Here is a 17,805-nt window from a genome sequence, read left to right on the forward strand (position 1 = left end):
CCCATCTCTCTTCACCTGCAGAAGGAGGTGAGCAAATTAATGGTTCCTTCATTCTTTGAATTCATGTTATATATTTGTTAACTCCGCAAGGGTGTGTCACTTCACTCAATTACATGTTCTCTTTTGCCGGAAGTTAGGACAGGAGCGAAGCCTAACGTCTTTGCCGTGCTAAAGAAGATGAAGCAAAGGAAGACGCCTGATCCTGAGACGGGGTCCGTGTGGGTTAACCCGCAATCCGAGACCCAGTGCATGGCGTATGTCTCCAAGTTCAAGCAGAAGTACGGCAAGGACGCCAACCCAGAGGCCGAGGACTTTGACCCTGAGGTCGCGGTGCTTGCGGGAGAAGGCTTGAAGCATGGCCGCCTATGGTTTGGTGACGGGTGCGTCGACCCAGCGAAGGTTCCCTCTCTCCGCCAGATCCGTCGTGGTCGTAAGAGCGGCCAGCCTGAGGTAGAGCCCCGGCCACGGGCTTCGGATCTAGCTGTCGAGCGGTTACGGGTATGTTCTTCCTCGGGTCTCTACATTTCCTTTACATGCTTTCCATTGAAATGTTAATGACATTGCGGCAACACAACGTAGGAGGAGATGGCAGCGAAGGAGAAGGCGGCCCAGGAGCAAAGGGCGCAGATGGAGCAGCAGATTCTGCAGTACCAGCAGCAGCAGACACAGATGATGCAGCAGATGCAACAGCAGCAGCAGATGATGCAGCAGCAGCAGGCACAGATGAGCTGGCTGATGAGCCAGACGGCTCTGTCTTCTCCACCGGGGAGTCTTCCTCCTCCACCTTACTCCCTGCCGTGGATGCCGCCACCTCCCACTCATACCCCGGGGACACCTATCACCGTCAACAACATGAACATCATCCGGAGCATGAACCTCGGTGAGTCCTCCTACGCTTGTGCCCAACCCGCTACTTGTGCTTGTTCAAGTGTTCAATATGCAAATGCAAATGTTCATTCCATCAACTTGCTTATAGATTATATGTCACAAGGCAATGACAATGAGGCCGGCGGAAGCGGAGGAGGACAAGGTTGATGGCATGGTCTTCGTGCACTCGTCGTCGTTGTAATGGATTGTTCGCACTTGTTATGGATTGTAATAATGGACATTGCTATGCATGAACTATGTGTGCTCGATGTGGACTCTATGTAACAGATTGTATGCATGAACTATGTGTGCTCGATGTATTTGTGGTGTTGTTGATGTGTTTGGTGATCTTATGTTGATATATATGTTATATATGCTATATTTGTGAAATGCAATATTTGAAATGCAGGGATAATTGAAAAATAGCAAAAAAAAAATGAAAAAATCAGGCCCCTTTGCCGTGTGTGTGCACACGGCAAAGGACATTTGGTCTCTTTGCCGTGTGCACACGCACGGCAAAGGGGCCACGTGTCGCCCAACTGTGCTCCTGGGAGCTCCTGGGGGCGTGCCTGTATGGGGCTTTCCCGTGCGTGGCAGAGCAAGGCCGCACGGCAAAGCTTCGCACGGCAGCGAAAGTTGCGCACGGCAACGCTGGGCGCACGGCAAAGAACTTCGGCGCACGGCAAAGCAACGGCGCACGGCAGCGCTGGCAGCGCACGGCAAAGTGGCCTCGCACGGCAGCGTTCGCAGCGCACGGCAGAGATGGCGACACACGGCAAAGGGCTTTGCCGTGCATTCCTTGCATGCGCACGGCAAAGGTGGCTTTGCCGTCGAAGCCGTTGCCGTGCAAACTTTGCCGTGAGTGCACGCACGGCAAAGCCGTTGCCGTGCGTATAGGCCTCTTTGCCGTCCAAAGCCTCGCACGGCAACGGCTTCTTTTCCCGTAGTGATCAGGCCAGGAAAGAAAGGCGATCAATCGCCCTCGAGTGCATGCCGCTTGCCGCGCCGCAGGAGTCAAGGCCATCCGGTTCACGTATATGGTCGTGCTCACCACATGCTCTCACTGGTAGAAAAACGCTCATCTATACCGGTTCCAGAGGGGCATTAGTACCGATTGAGAAACCGGTATTAATTATCCGGCACTAAAGGCCCCCCCCTTTCGTACCGGTTGCTTACGAACCGGTATAAAAGGGGCCTCCACGTGGGCCACCAGGAGAGCTCAGGGCCAAGGAGCTTTGGTACCGGTTGGTAATACGAACCGGTACCAAAGGTTCCCACCCGCGGCAGGGAATTTGCCCAAATCTCTGCCGCGGCAGAGAATTGGATTTTTAGGGTTTTTGGAGGGGTTTAGGGATATCGGTTTGTTTCATATCGCGTCGATGCACCAGAAACGCGTTTGGGTTTAGGTAGTACATGAAGATCAAGATGATGCATAGCAAGTTGGTGCATATAATATAACACACATGCAATTGCATAAGATCGCAAATTAAGTAGCACTATGCATGAAGATCGATCTTCATGCATAGTGGTACTCTCCGAGGCGTACTCTATATATGTCTATTACATGTAGCATAGTGGTACTCTTCGAGTCAACTATATATGTAACATGTACATCTTCATTCATAGTGGTACTCTGCGAATGGTGGTATGACGTCCCGAAGGAAAAATCCCGCAAATTCCTCGCCTATTGCTATGAAGCGGTCATCGATTGAGAGCTTGTTCCGCTTTCTTGCCAACTATAAAAGAATAAGATACAAATGAATACATGAAACAACTATTACTGAAACTCAGCACAACTTATGATAAGAAAACAAATTTGTGAAGATTGTTTTTGTACCTCTTTATTTCTTTCATTATTCGTTCTCTCGCTGACAATTCTGCGGATGTACTCGCAAACGAAGAATCCACAGAGATCGGTCCCTTCTGGTTGTTGCGGGCATTTCTTTACAAGAATATAATTCAATCAAACAATAGTCAAGTATGATAATTAAAAGGTGTGTGGACCTAGGTAGTACTACTTACTTTCGCACGCCATCGCAGTTTCGGTGTCCATTCACGGAACGTATCTTCCTTGATGAAAGTTTGCCATACGCTGCTCGACAAAAGAAAATGCATAAAAGAGTCATCAATTAGTTCAAAGCAGGAAATTAACGAAACAAACCGATAAGAATTAAAATTACCTTCTGAGCATTAAAAAACAAGACATGTATAGTTCCGATTTTTTGCTTAGTGAGTCAAAGACTTCAACTTCTCCAATTTCCATATTGATGACGAGAAGAATAAAGTGAAACCTACGCACGTTTCAATATGTAGTGTCATATATATATAAGTCATTAGTTAAAATTTTGACATACGGTGAGCAAAATATAATGTGTTATAAGACAGTAAGACTCACTCGAAGTTGTAAGGCCAAATTATTAGCTTTTTGTCACGTTGTCGCTTCAAAAACCTTAGCAAAGTCTGCGGTGTATCCTTGTTATAGAGGGGATTCTCTATGGTTTTAACATGCATTGTGTGCGGGTCAATGAACCCAGTGTCTGTGATTTCGTCCCTTTTGCATTCGAGCATCTTCGATCTGCATAATATAGCGCACAAAAGATTATAATTTGCAGACAATGAACGAGCTGAGCTAAAGACTTCTCAAAATAAATAAATAAATCACTTACAGACAATAGCAAATGATGATTGATTTGTCGAGGGCTCGGAGATTGTATAACTAAAAGAGTTCGGCGAAGTCAACGTTCACACAGTACTCCTAGAAGTAGTGCTCTTCCCTAACTCGCACCACGATAGTCTCGATCCCTTCCTTTGAGGCATTAAGGTACCACGAATGCAAGTTACGCATACATGTTGGTACCTTCCTGAGATTCTCGACCAAATCTTTCCCTTGAACAAATTGATATGCTCGTTCAGCGAAGGCGTAATCAGTTGCGTCTTGTCGAGAACTTTGAACGGTCTTCCCGTCAAACACCTTGAGAGGGGCGACCGATTGAACGGGTTGTTGTCCGAGCTGGTAGACTTGGTGTATCCCTTTTATCTCCCTGATACCCGATTTAACGGGTTTTGTCGCCTCGATCATCTTGTCATACGACATTTCAATAGAACGCGCATAGTCAGATGGCGGCGATGGTACAGGGTCATATAGATCGTCAACGGTACGCACAACTTTCACTGGATCTAGTGTCTTCTCGAAAGGTATCTATGGCACTTTCGGTGCAAAAAAATTCTTCAACTCGGCCTGAACGGCCTCCGCGTTTTTCTCTGGAGTTTTTTCCCAAGGTAACTTCTCAGTAGGCGGCAGTTGTTTCTCCTTTCTAGCTTTCTTCCTAGGCAGCGTACCATTCCGCTTAACGGACGCTGTCTTACGCGGAGGATCTCGAGATGGTGGACTCACGCTGGGGTCCCTCTCAGGTAGGTGTGGACTTGGCTGCTCACCAGGACTGCCACCAGGAGGAGTCGATGGCATTTGCTGCTCATGTGTAGGAGTCAGTGGCCTTTGCAACAGGATGACGTACTTCTTCAACCATAGGGCGAAACCGTGCTTGACATCGGCTAGTGTCCTCTCATCTTCACCTCTAGGAATATCAATCTCCACTGTTTCAAAACCCGGAACAACTTCATCCACCCCGACACGAACACAGCCAGGTGGAATGGGCATATGATGGTGCATTGCTCCATCTTCACTTGGGTACACATAGCCGACCGCCACCTTAACGGACGCGGTCCTGAATAAGATATGTAGCTCGCAATCTGTCTTCTCCGTGACATAATCCACGGGGTAGCTTCCTCCACATCCGTCAAGATGCGAGGAACCGACACTGCTTCTTCGCTGAGATGGGGCAACATCGGCTTGTGGATCCTGTAGAAACAACGGCTGATCAGGTGCCCTCTGATTTCTTGCCTCCACCCTAGTTAACAATTCCGTTACAATGTCGGCGTCCTTCTTCTTCTTTCGCGAACGGCTTCTATAAGTGTCAGCGCTTGATACGTCTCCGACGTATCGATAATTTCTTATGTTCCATGCCACATTATTGATGTTATCTACATGTTTTATGCACACTTTATGTCATATTCGTGCATTTTCTGGAACTAACCTATTAACAAGATGCCGAAGTGACAGTTGCTGTTTTCTGCTGTTTTTGGTTTCAGAAATCCTAGTAAGGAAATATTCTCGGAATTGGACGAAATCAAAGCCCAGGGGCCTATTTTCTCACGAAGCTTCCAGAAGTCCGAAGGAGAGACGAAGAGGGGCTACGGAGGGGCCACACTATAGGGCGGCGCGGCCCCCCCCTTGGCCGCGCGGCCCTGTGGTGTGGGGCCCCCGTGCCGCCTCTTGACCTGCCCTTCCGCCTATAAAAAGTCTCCGTGACGAAAACCCCAGTACCGAGAACCACGATACAGAAAACCTTCCAGAGACGCCGCCGCCGCCGATCCCATCTCGGGGGATCCAGGAGATCGCCTCCGGCACCCTGCCGGAGAGGGGAATCATCTCCCGGAGGACTCTACGCCGCCATGGTCGCCTCCGGTGTGATGTGTGAGTAGTTTACCCCTGGACTATGGGTCCATAGCAGTAGCTAGATGGTTGTCTTCTCCCCATTGTGCTTCATTGTCGGATCTTGTGAGCTGCCTAACATGATCAAGATCATCTATCTGTAATTCTATATGTTGCGTTTGTTGGGATCCGATGAATAGAGAATACTTGTTATGTTGATTATCAAAGCTATGCTTATGTGTTGTTTATGATCTTGCATGCTCTCCGTTATTAGTAGATGCTCTGTCCAAGTTGATGCTAGTAACTCCAAGAGGGAGTATTTATGCTCGATAGTGGGTTCATGCCTCTGTGAATCTGGAGGAGTGACAAGAACCACTAAGGTTATGGATGTGCTGTTGCCACTAGGGATAAAACATTAGTGCTATGTTCAAGGATGTAGACACTAGTTACATTACGCGCAATACTTAATGCAATTGTCTGTTGCTAGCAACTTAATACTGGAGGGGGTTCGGATGATAACCTGAAGGTGGACTTTTTAGGCATAGATGCAGTTGGATGGCGGTCTATGTACTTTGTCGTAATGCCCAATTAAATCTCACTATACTCATCATGATATGTATGTGCATGGTCATGCTCTCTTTATTTGTCAATTGCCCAACTGTAATTTGTTCACCCAACATGCTGTTCGTCTTATGGGAGAGACACCTCTAGTGAGCTGTGGACCCGGTCCAATTCTCTTTCTTGAAATACAATCTACTGCAATACTGTTCTACTGTTTTTCTGCAAACAATCATCTTCCACACAATACGGTTAACTCTTTGTTACAGCAAGCCGGTGAGATTGACAACCTCACTGTTTCGTTGGGGCAAAGTACTTTGGTTGTGTTGTGCAGGTTCCACGTTGGCGCCGGAATCACTGGTGTTGCGCCGCACTACATCTCGCCGCCATCAACCTTCAACGTGCTTCTTGACTCCTACTGGTCCGATTAAACCTTGGTTTCTTGCGAGGAAACTTGCCGCTGTGCGCATCACACCTTCCTCTTGGGGTTCCCAACGGACGTGCCAACCACACGCATCAAGCAAATTTCTGGCGCCGTTGCCGGGGAGATCAAGACACGCTGCAAGGGGAGTCTCCACTTCTCAATCTCTTTACTTTGTTTTTGTCTTGCTTAGTTTTATTTACTACTTTGTTTGCTGCACTAAATCAAAATACAAAAAAATTAGTTGCTAGTTTTACTTTACTTGCTATCTTGTTTGCTATATCGAAAACACAAAAAAATTAGTTTACTTGCATTTACTTTATCTAGTTTGCTTTATTTACTGTTGCTAAAATGGCCAACCCTGAAAATACTAAGTTGTGTGACTTCACAACCACAAATAATAATGATTTCTTATGCACACCTATTGCTCCACCTGCTACTACAGCAGAATTCTTTGAAATTAAACCTGCTTTACTGAATCTTGTTATGCGAGAGCAATTTTCTGGTGTTAGTTCTGATGATGCTGCTGCCCATCTTAATAATTTTGTTGAATTATGTGAAATGCAAAAGTATAAGGATGTAGATGGTGACATTATAAAATTAAAATTGTTCCCTTTCTCATTAAGAGGAAGAGCTAAAGATTGGTTGCTATCTCTGCCTAAGAATAGTATTGATTCATGGACTAAATGCAAGGATTCTTTTATTGGTAGATATTATCCCCCTGCTAAAATTATATCTTTGAGGAGTAGCATAATGAATTTTAAACAATTAGATACTGAACATGTTGCTCAAGCTTGGGAAAGAATGAAATCTCTGGTTAAAAATTGCCCAACCCATGGGTGACTACTTGGATGATCATCCAAACCTTCTATGCAGGACTAAATTTTTCTTCACGGAATTTATTGGATTCAGCTGCTGGAGGTACCTTTATGTCCATCACTCTTGGTGAAGCAACAAAGCTTCTTGATAATATGATGATCAACTACTCTGAATGGCACACGGAAAGAGCTCCACAAGGTAAGAAGGTAAATTCTGTCGAAGAAACCTCTTCCTTGAGTGATAAGATTGTTGCTATTATGTCTATGCTTGTGAATGATAGGACTAATATTGATCCTAATAATATTCCATTAGCTTCATTGGTTGCACAAGAAGAACATGTTGATGTAAACTTCATTAAAAATAATAATTTCAACAACAATGCTTACCGGAACAATTCTAGTAACAACTATAGGCCATATCCTTATAATAATGGCAACGGCTATGGTAATTCTTATGGGAATTCTTACAACAATAATAGGAGTTCACCCCCTGGACTTGAAGCCATGCTTAAAGAATTTATTAGTACACAAACTGCTTTTAACAAATCTGTTGAAGAAAAGCTTGGGAAAATTGATATACTTGCTTCTAAAGTCGATAGTCTTGCTGCTGATGTTGATCTTTTGAAATCAAAAGTTTTGCCTAATGAGAATCATCATAATAAAATTACTACTACAGCAAATGCCATTCAAGTTAGAATTAATGAGAATATAAGATTAATGGCTGAACTGCGTGCTAGGTGGGATAGAGAAGAAAATGAAAAACTAGCTAAAGAGAAGAATATAGCTAAAGTTTGGACTATTACCACCACTAGTAATGCTAATGCTACACATGTTGCTGCACCTCCTACTCATACTAATAAAAGAATTGGTGTTAGCAATGTTTCCACTTCGAATGCAAAGCGCGAAAAACTGCACAGCTGCTAAAGCTGCTGAAACTACCGTGATAAAGGCTGCTGAAATTTTTCCAACATTGGGGATGATGATCCCATTGCTTTAGATTATAATGGTTTGAATTTTGATGATTGCCACATCTCTGAAGTTATAAAGTTCTTGCAAAAACTTGCTAAAAGTCCTAATGCTAGTGCTATAAATTTGGCTTTCACGCATCATATTACAAATGCTCTCATAAAAGCTAGAGAAGAGAAACTAGAGCGTGAAGCCTCTATTCCTAAAAATTTAGAGGATGGTTGGGAGCCCATCATTAAGATGAAGGTTAAAGATTTTGATTGTAATGCTTTATGTGATCTTGGTGCAAGTATTTCTGTTATGCCTAAGAAAATTTATAATATGCTTGACTTGCCACCGCTGAAAAATTGTTATTTGGATGTTAATCTTGCTGATCATTCTACAAAGAAACCTTTGGGTAAAGTTGATAATGTTCGCATTACCATTAACAATAACCTGGTTCCCGTTGATTTTGTTGTCTTGGATATTGAATGCAATGCATCTTGTCCCATTATATTGGGAAGACCTTTTCTTCGAACTGTTGGTGCTATCATTGATATGAAGGAAGGTAATATAAAATATCAATTTCCTCTCAAGAAAGGTATGGAACACTTCCCTGGAAAGAGAATGAAGGTACCCTTTGATTCTATTATGAGAACAAATTATGATGTTGACACTTCGTCTCTTGATAATACTTGATACACACTTTCTGCGCCTAGCTGAAAGGCGTTAAAGAAAAGCGCTTATGGGAGACAACCCATGTTTTTACCTACAGTACTTTGTTTTTATTTTGTGTCTTGGAAGTTGTTTACTACTGTAGCAACCTCTCCTTATCTTAGTTTTGTGTTTTGTTGTGCCAAGTTAAGCCGTTGATAGAAAAGTAAGTACTAGATTTGGATTACTGCACAGTTCCAGATTTTTTTGCTGTCACGAATCTGGGTCCACCTCCCTGTAGGTAATTCAGAAAATTATGCCAATTTACGTGCATGATCCTCAGATATGTACGCAACTTTCATTCAATTTGAGCATTTTCATTTGAGCAAGTCTGGTGCCATTTTAAAATTCGTCAATACGAACTGTTCTGTTTTGACAGATTCTGCCTTTTATTTCGCATTGCCTCTTTCGCTATGTTGGATGAATTTCTTTGATCCACTAATGTCCAGTAGCATTATGCAATGTCCAGAAGTGTTAAGAATGATTGTGTCACCTCTGAATATGTCAATTTATATTGTGCACTAACCCTCTAATGAGTTGTTTCGAGTTTGGTGTGGAGGAAGTTTTCAAGGATCAAGAGAGGAGTATGATGCAACATGATCAAGGAGAGTGAAAGCTCTAAGCTTGGGGATGCACCCGGTGGTTTACCCCTGCATATATCAAGAAGACTCAAGCGTCTAAGCTTGGGGATGCCCAAGGCATCCCCTTCTTCATCGACAACATTATCAGGTTCCTCCCCTGAAACTATATTTTTATTCCATCACATCTTATGTGCTTTTTCTTGGAGCGTTGATTTGTTTTTGTTTTTGTTTTGTTTGAATAAAATGGATCCTAGCATTCACTTTATGGGAGAGAGACACGCTCCGCTGTAGCATATGGACAAGTATGTCCTTGGTTTCTACTCATAGTATTCATGGCGAAGTTTCTTCTTCGTTAAATTGTTATATGGTTTGTCGGGGGGAAGACCCCGGACAGGGCAGTGGACGCGGAGCAGCCGGCTGGCCACTGGCCGGCTCGCGGCAAAGGCCGGCTGAGGAGCAGCCGGCTGGCGCCGTGGCCGGCTGGTCTGGAAGCCGGCTGGCTCTAGGTCCTAGTCGGCCTGGCTACGGTCACCAATGCTGTGGTTGGGCCGGCTTCTACAAGCCATATCCGACTGGGGTTTGTACCTCAGACCGACTCGAGGCTGGCGAGTCTTGCACTGGAAGGAACCGGGTAGGTGATCCGGGTTCCCAAAGTCCACGCTGACTCCATCTTCCGTGAAACGCGGGGCCTTTGTGGAGCAATAGTGCCCGCGCCGGACAGGCCGTCGGGGCTTACGACGATCCGTACAGGCTACGATGGGCGACGGCGACAGGGACACCTCCTCCATACCGCTGACCGTGGCAGCCGGATGGGACAGGCCACGATGCCTCAACCACTCCTGACGTCACCGCCTCGGGAAGGAGCGGAAGCCGGAGCCGGCCCAGCCGGCCCCTAAAACTATAGGGTCTTATATGTAAAGTGCCGGTGCCTATATAAGCCGCACTGCCCCCTCTCGTGCGGGGGATCGATCATTTATTGCTTTCACCCACCCACAGAGCTGCCCTGCAAGAGAGACCATAGTCTTCCTTAGCCTCTCAGGAGCAGCCGGACACAGCTCTAGGAGCACCATTGTACTGTGTGATCATCATATACACTCATAGCAGGAGTAGAGGTTTTACCTCCATCGGAGGGCCTCGAACCTGGGTACGTCGCCGTGTCGCTCGTGCCCATACCCGCATCCGGATACCGCCGTGAGATCTCTCAGGAACCACTTCGATTAGCCACCCTATGGCATATGCCGTGACGATACCACGACATTTGGCGCCCACCGTGGGGCCTTCAGCATCCTCGGCCGGTGTCTTCATCCGGACGGGCCTCACCACCACCACCGGCGAGCGAGTCGCTTCAGGCTTGATCTGGAGATTCGGCTCCCTCGACTGCGTCAGCGACAACGCTGGCTGTTTCGCTGACCGGCCCTTCCCAGCCGGCGGCAGCGTCATCTCCTTCGGCGGCTTTGACGTTTACGTCACCACCGTCGCACCGCCGCGCTACCCGCGGCAGGTGCTGCGCTGCGCTAGCCCTCCTCCGCGAGCCGGCAGCAGCGCTCCCGCCAGCCCCGCCGTCGTGCAAGTCATGATGGCTGGCGACGAGCTCCCCACCAAGAACCCGCGCATGCGCGGCCCCGACCTGGAGCGCAACATCGACCCCAACGCCTCCGGCTCGGGCCCAAAAGCGCCTCCGCCGCCGTCCGGCTGGATGCAGTCCGGGCAAAGCTGAGCACCCCGCTCACGCACAGCGCGGAACCCCACCGCCATCGAGGCGGACTTGGAGGCACCGCCAGCTCCTCCTCAAGCAAACCGAAGAACTGGCTGCTGCTAAGCGCGGATGGAGATCACCCAGCGCGAGTACAACCGCGCCCACGGCCTCACTCCCGGGCGGCGACGAGCCAAGCCGAGCCGGCCACATCCGCCGCGAGGGCCGCGACCTCGGCGGCGAGATCGCCCGCGACGGCGCTCCTTCGCCGGCTCCGTCCGCGGAGCTCCCCGTCTACAACACCCCCGACAAGAACATGCGCGCGGCGAAGCCGCCGCGAGAGCTGAACCGCCTTCGGGCGAAGAATTACGCCGCCGGACCGGGCGGGTGGCGAGGCTGCTCAACGCAGCCAACGGGCGGATTGCCGACCCCGGGTATGTCGATGCCCCAGAGCCTCTCACGCTCGTGGGGCTGCAGGCAACGACGGGGAAGGCGCCGGGGACACGGCCGAGTCCTCCTCCCCGGCACCAAGCCGGCGCCATGATTCCCGGGCCACGCACGGCTTGGGCCGGCCAAGCCACCAGCCGAGCGGCGGCAGCCGTAGCCGGCCCCCTCCAAGCCGGAACCAGGAGCAAGACTCTAGGCCCCGCCGTCATCACCGGCCGGCTCCAGAAGCAAGCGGCGCGCGCCAGCCGGCACACTCCCGGCTGGGCCCGCGCATCGAGCCCGCTGACGCCCGAGACCGCCTCGACCGGCTGGTTCAATCCCGCATCGCGGAAGAAGAGGGCCAGCCGGCCCAAAGTGCTCGGGCCGCGGATCCTCAACGAGCCCATGGTCGAGGGCTTCCAGCTCCCGCGCGACACCCCCAAGTACGACGGCACCACCAAGCCGGAGGACTGGCTGCTGGACTACTCCACGGCAGTCGGCATCGCCAAGGGCAACAAGCGCTGGGCCGTGCGCTACTCCCCCCTCATGCTACTCGGCTCCGCCCGCACGTGGCTCAACAACCTGCCAGCCGGCAGCATAAACGGCTGGCTGGACTTCGAAGCCGCCTTCATCAGCAACTTCACCGGCACTTCTCGCCGGCCGGGTCGCCCTCAACAGCTTGAGATGTGCAAGCAGGGCCCGGACGAGACGGATCGCGCGTACACGACGCGCCGGTGCGAGATGCGCAACTCTTGCGAGGGCGAGCACGAGATGCAAGCCATCAGCTTCTTCATGGGCGGCTGCCGCCCCAACACCCTGCTGTGGCACAAGCTCCGCCGCAGCGAGCCCACGCCGATGGCCGCCGTGATGGTCATCGCGGACAAGTACGCGCTGGCAGAGGAAGCCGGCAAGGCGCCGGCTGATGTTCCACCGGCCCCAGCAAGACGGGACAACAATAAGCCGGCCGAGGGCGCCTCGCACGGCAGCCGGCGGGACAACTACCGCGGCAAGCGTCACAACGACCAGCCGGACCGCCGGTACGGCTCCGCCCACGTGGCCGCCGTGGCAGACAACGCGGCGGCGGAAGCCGCCGCCGAAGCAAGACCGGCGGTGGAAGCCGAAATACACCTTCGAGCGGATGCTCGACTCGCCGTGCAAGTACCACAGCGGCAAGAACCCCTCCAACCACACCACCCGCGATCGCCACTTCATGAAGCGGCTGACAAGCGGTGAACCCCTCCCGCCTCCACCCCCGCCTCCACCAGCCGGCGGGCCGGGTGGCCAAGCCGGCGCAGAGAACGTCAACCTCGAGCACCACGAGGCTAACCAAGTGCACCATGCCGGCCGGTATCTGGCCGAAGACGCCACCTACATCATCTTCACCTCCGAGCCCGAGGACAGGACGAGCCAAGAGCGCCGTTCCCTCGAGGTCAACGCGGTCATACCGCCGGTCCCCCAGTACCTAAACTGGTCAGAGCAGGCCATCACTTTTGATCGCCGCGACACACCGGCTGTCCTGCCGAAGCCGGGCAGCTACGCCATGGTCCTCGACCCCACCATCGGCACAACCCGGCGCAGCGTGCGTTTCTCGCGCGTCCTCATCGACGGCGGCAGCAGCATCAACATCCTCTACCGCGACACCGCCCGCAAGCTGGGCATCCGGGAGGCCGAGTTGCGCCCCACCCCACCGTCTTCCATGGCATCGTGCCGGGCCATTGCTGCCAGCCGATCGGCCGGATCACGGCGGAGGTGATGTTCGGGAAGCCGGACCACTTCCGCACCGAGAGAATCGAGTTCGAGGTGGTGGACCTCGTGAGTCCCTACCACGCGCTCCTGGGCAGGCCGGCCACGACCAAGTTCATGGCGGTGCCCCACTATGGGTACCTGAAGATGAAGCTGCCTGGCCCCAAGGGGGTCATTACCGTAGCCGGCGACTATCGCCGCTCCATGGACTGCGCCACGCAGAGCTCCAAGATGGCCCAGACGCTGGTCATCGCCACCGAGAAGCAGCTCATCCACGACGCCGTCGCCCTCGCCAAAGCCGCGCGGAACGGACATGCCGGCTGCGGGCAGCCCGGCTGGGACGACTCACTTCCAGCCGGCCGACAACACCAAGAAGATCCTGCTGGACCCGGCGCAGCCGGACAAGTTCGTCACCATCGGTGCCGGCTTGAACAAGAAATAGGAAAGCGAGCTCACCAGCTTCCTCCGTGAGAATCGGGACATCTTCGCATGGACTCCAAGAGACATGCCGGGTGTGCCGAGGAGTTGGCTGAGCACCACCTCCACGTCCGGCCTGAGGCCAAGCCGGTGAAGCAGCCTCTCGGGCGCTTCGCCGAAGAACGAAGGAAGGCCATCGGTGAAGAAATCGCCCGGCTCCTAGCTGCCGGCTTCATCATGGAAGTGCTGCACCCGGACTGGTTGGCGAACCCGGTCCTGGTTTTGAAGAAGAACGGTTCTGGCGCATGTGTATCGACTACACCAGCCTGAACAAGGCGTGCCCGAAGGATCCCTTCCCCTGCCGCGCATAGATCAAGTCATAGACTCGGCGCCGGCTGTGAACTGTTGTCTTTCTTAGACGCCTATTCAGGCTACCACCAGATTCCTTTGAATCCGGCTGATCAAATAAAAACTTCGTTCATTACCCCATACGGGGCTTATTGCTACACGACTATGCCGTTCGGCAGAAAAATGCAGGCGCCACCTACCAAAGGTGCATGCAAAAATGCTTGCGGGATCAAATCGGCGAAACGTTCACGCATATGTGGATGATGTCGTTGTAAAGACCAAGGAGACGACTACCCTCCTTGATGACCTGAGAGAAACCTTCACCAATCTGAGAAGATTCCGGATGAAGCTCAACCCGGCCAAGTGCACATTCGGCGTGCCGTCTGGCCAGCTCCTTGGCTACCTCGTCTCTCAGCGAGGGATCGAAGCCAACCCGGACAAGATCAGCGCCATAGAGAAGATGGAACTGCCGCGGTGCCTCAAGGACGTCCGAAGTTTGCTGGCTGCCTGGCCTCCTTGAGCCGCTTCGTCGGCCGGCTGGGGAGAAGGCACGCCCACTGTATCAACTAATGAGGAAGGCGGACAAATTCGTCTGGTCACCGCAGGCGGATGAGGCTTTCCGTGACTTGAAGCGCGTGCTCTCAACCGCGCCAATCCTTGCAACGCCGGGTTCAATGGAGCCGATGTTGTTGTACATCGCAGCCACCAATCGAGTGGTTAGCGTTGTCCTGGTGGTGGAGCGCAGAGAAGCCGGCAACAGGGAGCAGCTGGTTCAGCGCCGAGTCTATTACCTTAGCGAAGTGCTCTCCCGATCGAAGCAAAATTACCCCCACTACCAGAAGGTCACCTACGGCGTCTACATGGCGGCCAAGAAGCTCAAGCACTACTTCCAAGAGCACCCCATCAGGGTGGTTGCCACGGCACCCTTGGCGGAAATCATAGGCAGCAAGGATGCCAACGGCCGGGTTGCCAAGTGGGCCTGGAGCTGGCCGCCCACACCATCCTCTACGAGCCACGCACAGCCATCAAGTCGCAGATCCTCGCGGACTTCTTCGTCGGCCCAGGCTGAGATGCGGTACACTGCCGCCTGTGCCGGATTCCACACACTGGAAGATGCACTTCGACGGCTCGAAGATGCGCAACGGTTTGGGAGCCGGCATCGTCATAACTTCTCCCAAGGGGGACCGGCTGGACTACGTCCTGCAGATCCACTTCGCCGCCTCCAACAATGTGGCGGAGTACGAAGCGCTCATTCATGGGCTGAAGCTGGCCAAGGAGATTGGCGTGCGTCGCATACTCTGCTTCGGCGACTCCGACTTGGTCATACAGCAAGCATCTGGCGACTGGGACGCGAAGGACGCCAACATGGCCTCGTATCGCTTCCATGTCCAGCAGCTATCCGGCTTCTTCGACGGCTGCGAATTCCACCATGTGCCACGAGCAAATAACGAAGCGGCTGATGCCTTATCCAAGATTGGCTCAACCCGGCAAGCCATTCCGCCGGGTGTCGCCTTGGCGGTTCTCAAGAAGCCGTCCATCATACCGTCACCGGACTCGGATTCAATATTCGTGCCGGCTGACCCGGGGGCTGCTCAGCCGAACCCGGGGGCTTCATCGCCCAAGTCGGGGGCTAACAAGCCAAACCCGCCGGCTAGCAAGCCGAACCCGGGGACTTCTCAGTCCAACCCGGGGGCTTCATCGCCAAACTCGGGGGCTAGCAAGCCGAACCCGCCGGCTAGCAAGCCGAACCCGGCGACCATGCAGTCGAATCCGGAAGCTCCCACGCAGGAGGCCCTGTTGGTCAGCGTATTCGAGATAAGATGCGTACCTTCATGGGCACAAGAATTCCTCTCCTACCTCACCAACGGTGTGCTGCCTGATAATAGAGTCCAGGCCAGGCAGATTGAGAGAAGGGCCAAGGCCTATACCATCATCAACCACCAGCTGTACAAACGCAGCGTAAGTGGGGTGTTCCAGCGGTGCGTCGAGCCGGCTGAAGGGATTGAACTCCTACGGGAAATCCATCAAGGAGAGTGCGGACATCACGCCTCATCCAGAGCCATAGTGGCCAAAGCCTTCCGGCACGGTTTCTTGGCATTGCGCTCGAGAGACGCGAAGATTTGGTGAAGAAGTGCAACGGCTGTCGGCGCTTCGCAAAGCAAAGACACCAGCCGGCTTCCGCCTTGAAAACCATCCCCATCACATGGCCATTTGCCGTATGGGGCTTGGATATGGTAGGCCCATTCAGAACAGCGCGAGGCGGCATGACACACCTCTTGGTGATGATTGACAAATTCACCAAGTGGATCGAAGCCAAGCCAATCAAGAAGCTGGACGGGTCCACACGGCCGTCACATTCCTCAAGGAAATCATTGTGAGATTCGGCTACCCCCACACCATCATCACCGACAACGGCACCAACTTCTCCCAAGGCATCTTCTCTCGCTATTGCGGGGAAATGGGGATCCGGATGGCCCTATCTTCTGTGGCACACCCAGAGTCCAATGGACAAGTGGAAAAGGCTAACGGCTTAGTCCTAGCCGGCATCCGGCCCCGGCTGGTGGAGCCGCTCGAGCGAGCAGCCGGCTGCTGGATTGAAGAACTGCCCAATGTGCTGTGGAGCCTGCGCACAACGACAAACCGCTCAGTCGGCTTCACACCTTTTTTCCTCGTATACGGGGCCGAAGCCGTCTTGCCGGCGATATCGAGCATGACGCGCCAAGGATCAAGCTCTACACGAAGCCGAAGCCAAAGAAGCTCGCGAAGATGGAGTCGACCTGGTCGAAGAGGCCCGGCTTCGGCTGAGTCTAGATCTACTATCTACCAGCAAAGCCTCCGACGCTATCACAGCCAGGAGGGTCCAGCCCTTAGCATTCCGAGAGGGAGACCTAGTGCTCCGGCTGATCCGAGAGGACAGCCGGACAGCATAAACTATCATCCCCATGGGAGGGTCCCTTCATCGTGAGCAAGGCAGTAGGCAATGATTCCTACTATCTCATAGATGCCCAAGAGGCTAAGAAAAACAAGCCGGACAAGGCTGACGAGGAGACTAAACGTCCCTGGAATGTCAGGTTACTCCGCCCATTTTACACATGAGAGCAGGAATGTATGTATCCCTTGTATCCCTTTTGTGAGTAATGAAAAAGCTTGCGCCAAGAGCGCTGTTTCCGACAAGTTTTTCGTGTACTTTTACCTTGTTTCGCCAATTGGCTTGAACCCTCTCACGCGGTCGGCTCAGTACCGTGATCCGGTTTCCGACAGCCGGCTTCCGACCCAGCTACAGACCGCAATCCGGCTGTCCGGCTGGCGGGAGTAAGGCCTAGGGAGCCGGCACGCGAAAAACGACTAAGGGAAAGAGTAAAGGCGAGTTGACTTGCAACTTTTCATAAAAGTGCCGGATTGCTGAATTCAGCTCGTTCGGCGAAATCTTTGTCGGCCTCACCCCGGCCCGCTCTTGACCCGGCGACGGATCGCAAGTCGGACGTACGACCGGCAAGGGCACAGCCAAAGAGTGGGGCGGATGGGAAAAAGCGAACGAGTCGAAAGAAAGCAACTCGGCACACAGATGATTAACAAACACATTAAAGTGTGCCTTAATAAAAGGATAATAACATTGTCTTACATATGCACCCGGCATCCCGGGGATTTAACGAATTGTCTTGGCAAAAACATAAGGAAACAGGTAAAAGCTAAGCGCCGGCTGCATCGTCCGCCTCCTCATCCTCAGCCGCTTCCTCCTCGTCGTCAGACGGCGGATTCGGGTCCTCGATGAAGAGGGACTT

At 52.0% G+C, this 17,805-nt stretch overlaps 1 protein-coding gene across 1 annotated transcript; it reads left to right on the forward strand.

The window, feature by feature from the left end:
• The first annotated feature begins 249 nt into the window (after positions 1–249).
• On the forward strand, positions 250–1,168 carry LOC139830253 (uncharacterized). The gene is made up of 3 exons (XM_071818261.1): positions 250–498; positions 580–797; positions 1,156–1,168. The coding sequence occupies exons 1-3, from the start codon at positions 250–252 to the stop codon at positions 1,166–1,168; spliced, it is 480 nt and encodes a 159-aa protein (XP_071674362.1).
• Positions 1,169–17,805: the final 16,637 nt, after the last annotated feature.

The sequence above is a fragment of the Lolium perenne genome, chromosome 4 (assembly GCF_019359855.2).
Source record: "Lolium perenne isolate Kyuss_39 chromosome 4, Kyuss_2.0, whole genome shotgun sequence".
NCBI lineage: Eukaryota > Viridiplantae > Streptophyta > Magnoliopsida > Poales > Poaceae > Lolium > Lolium perenne.

Coding starts and splice junctions, on each gene's coding strand:
- LOC139830253 (XM_071818261.1), top strand. CDS start 250: ATGGCGTATGTCTCCAAGTTCAAGCAGAAGTACGGCAAGGACGCCAAC. Junction 499..579: donor TAGCTGTCGAGCGGTTACGG/GTATGTTCTTCC, acceptor AACACAACGTAG/GAGGAGATGGCAGCGAAGGA.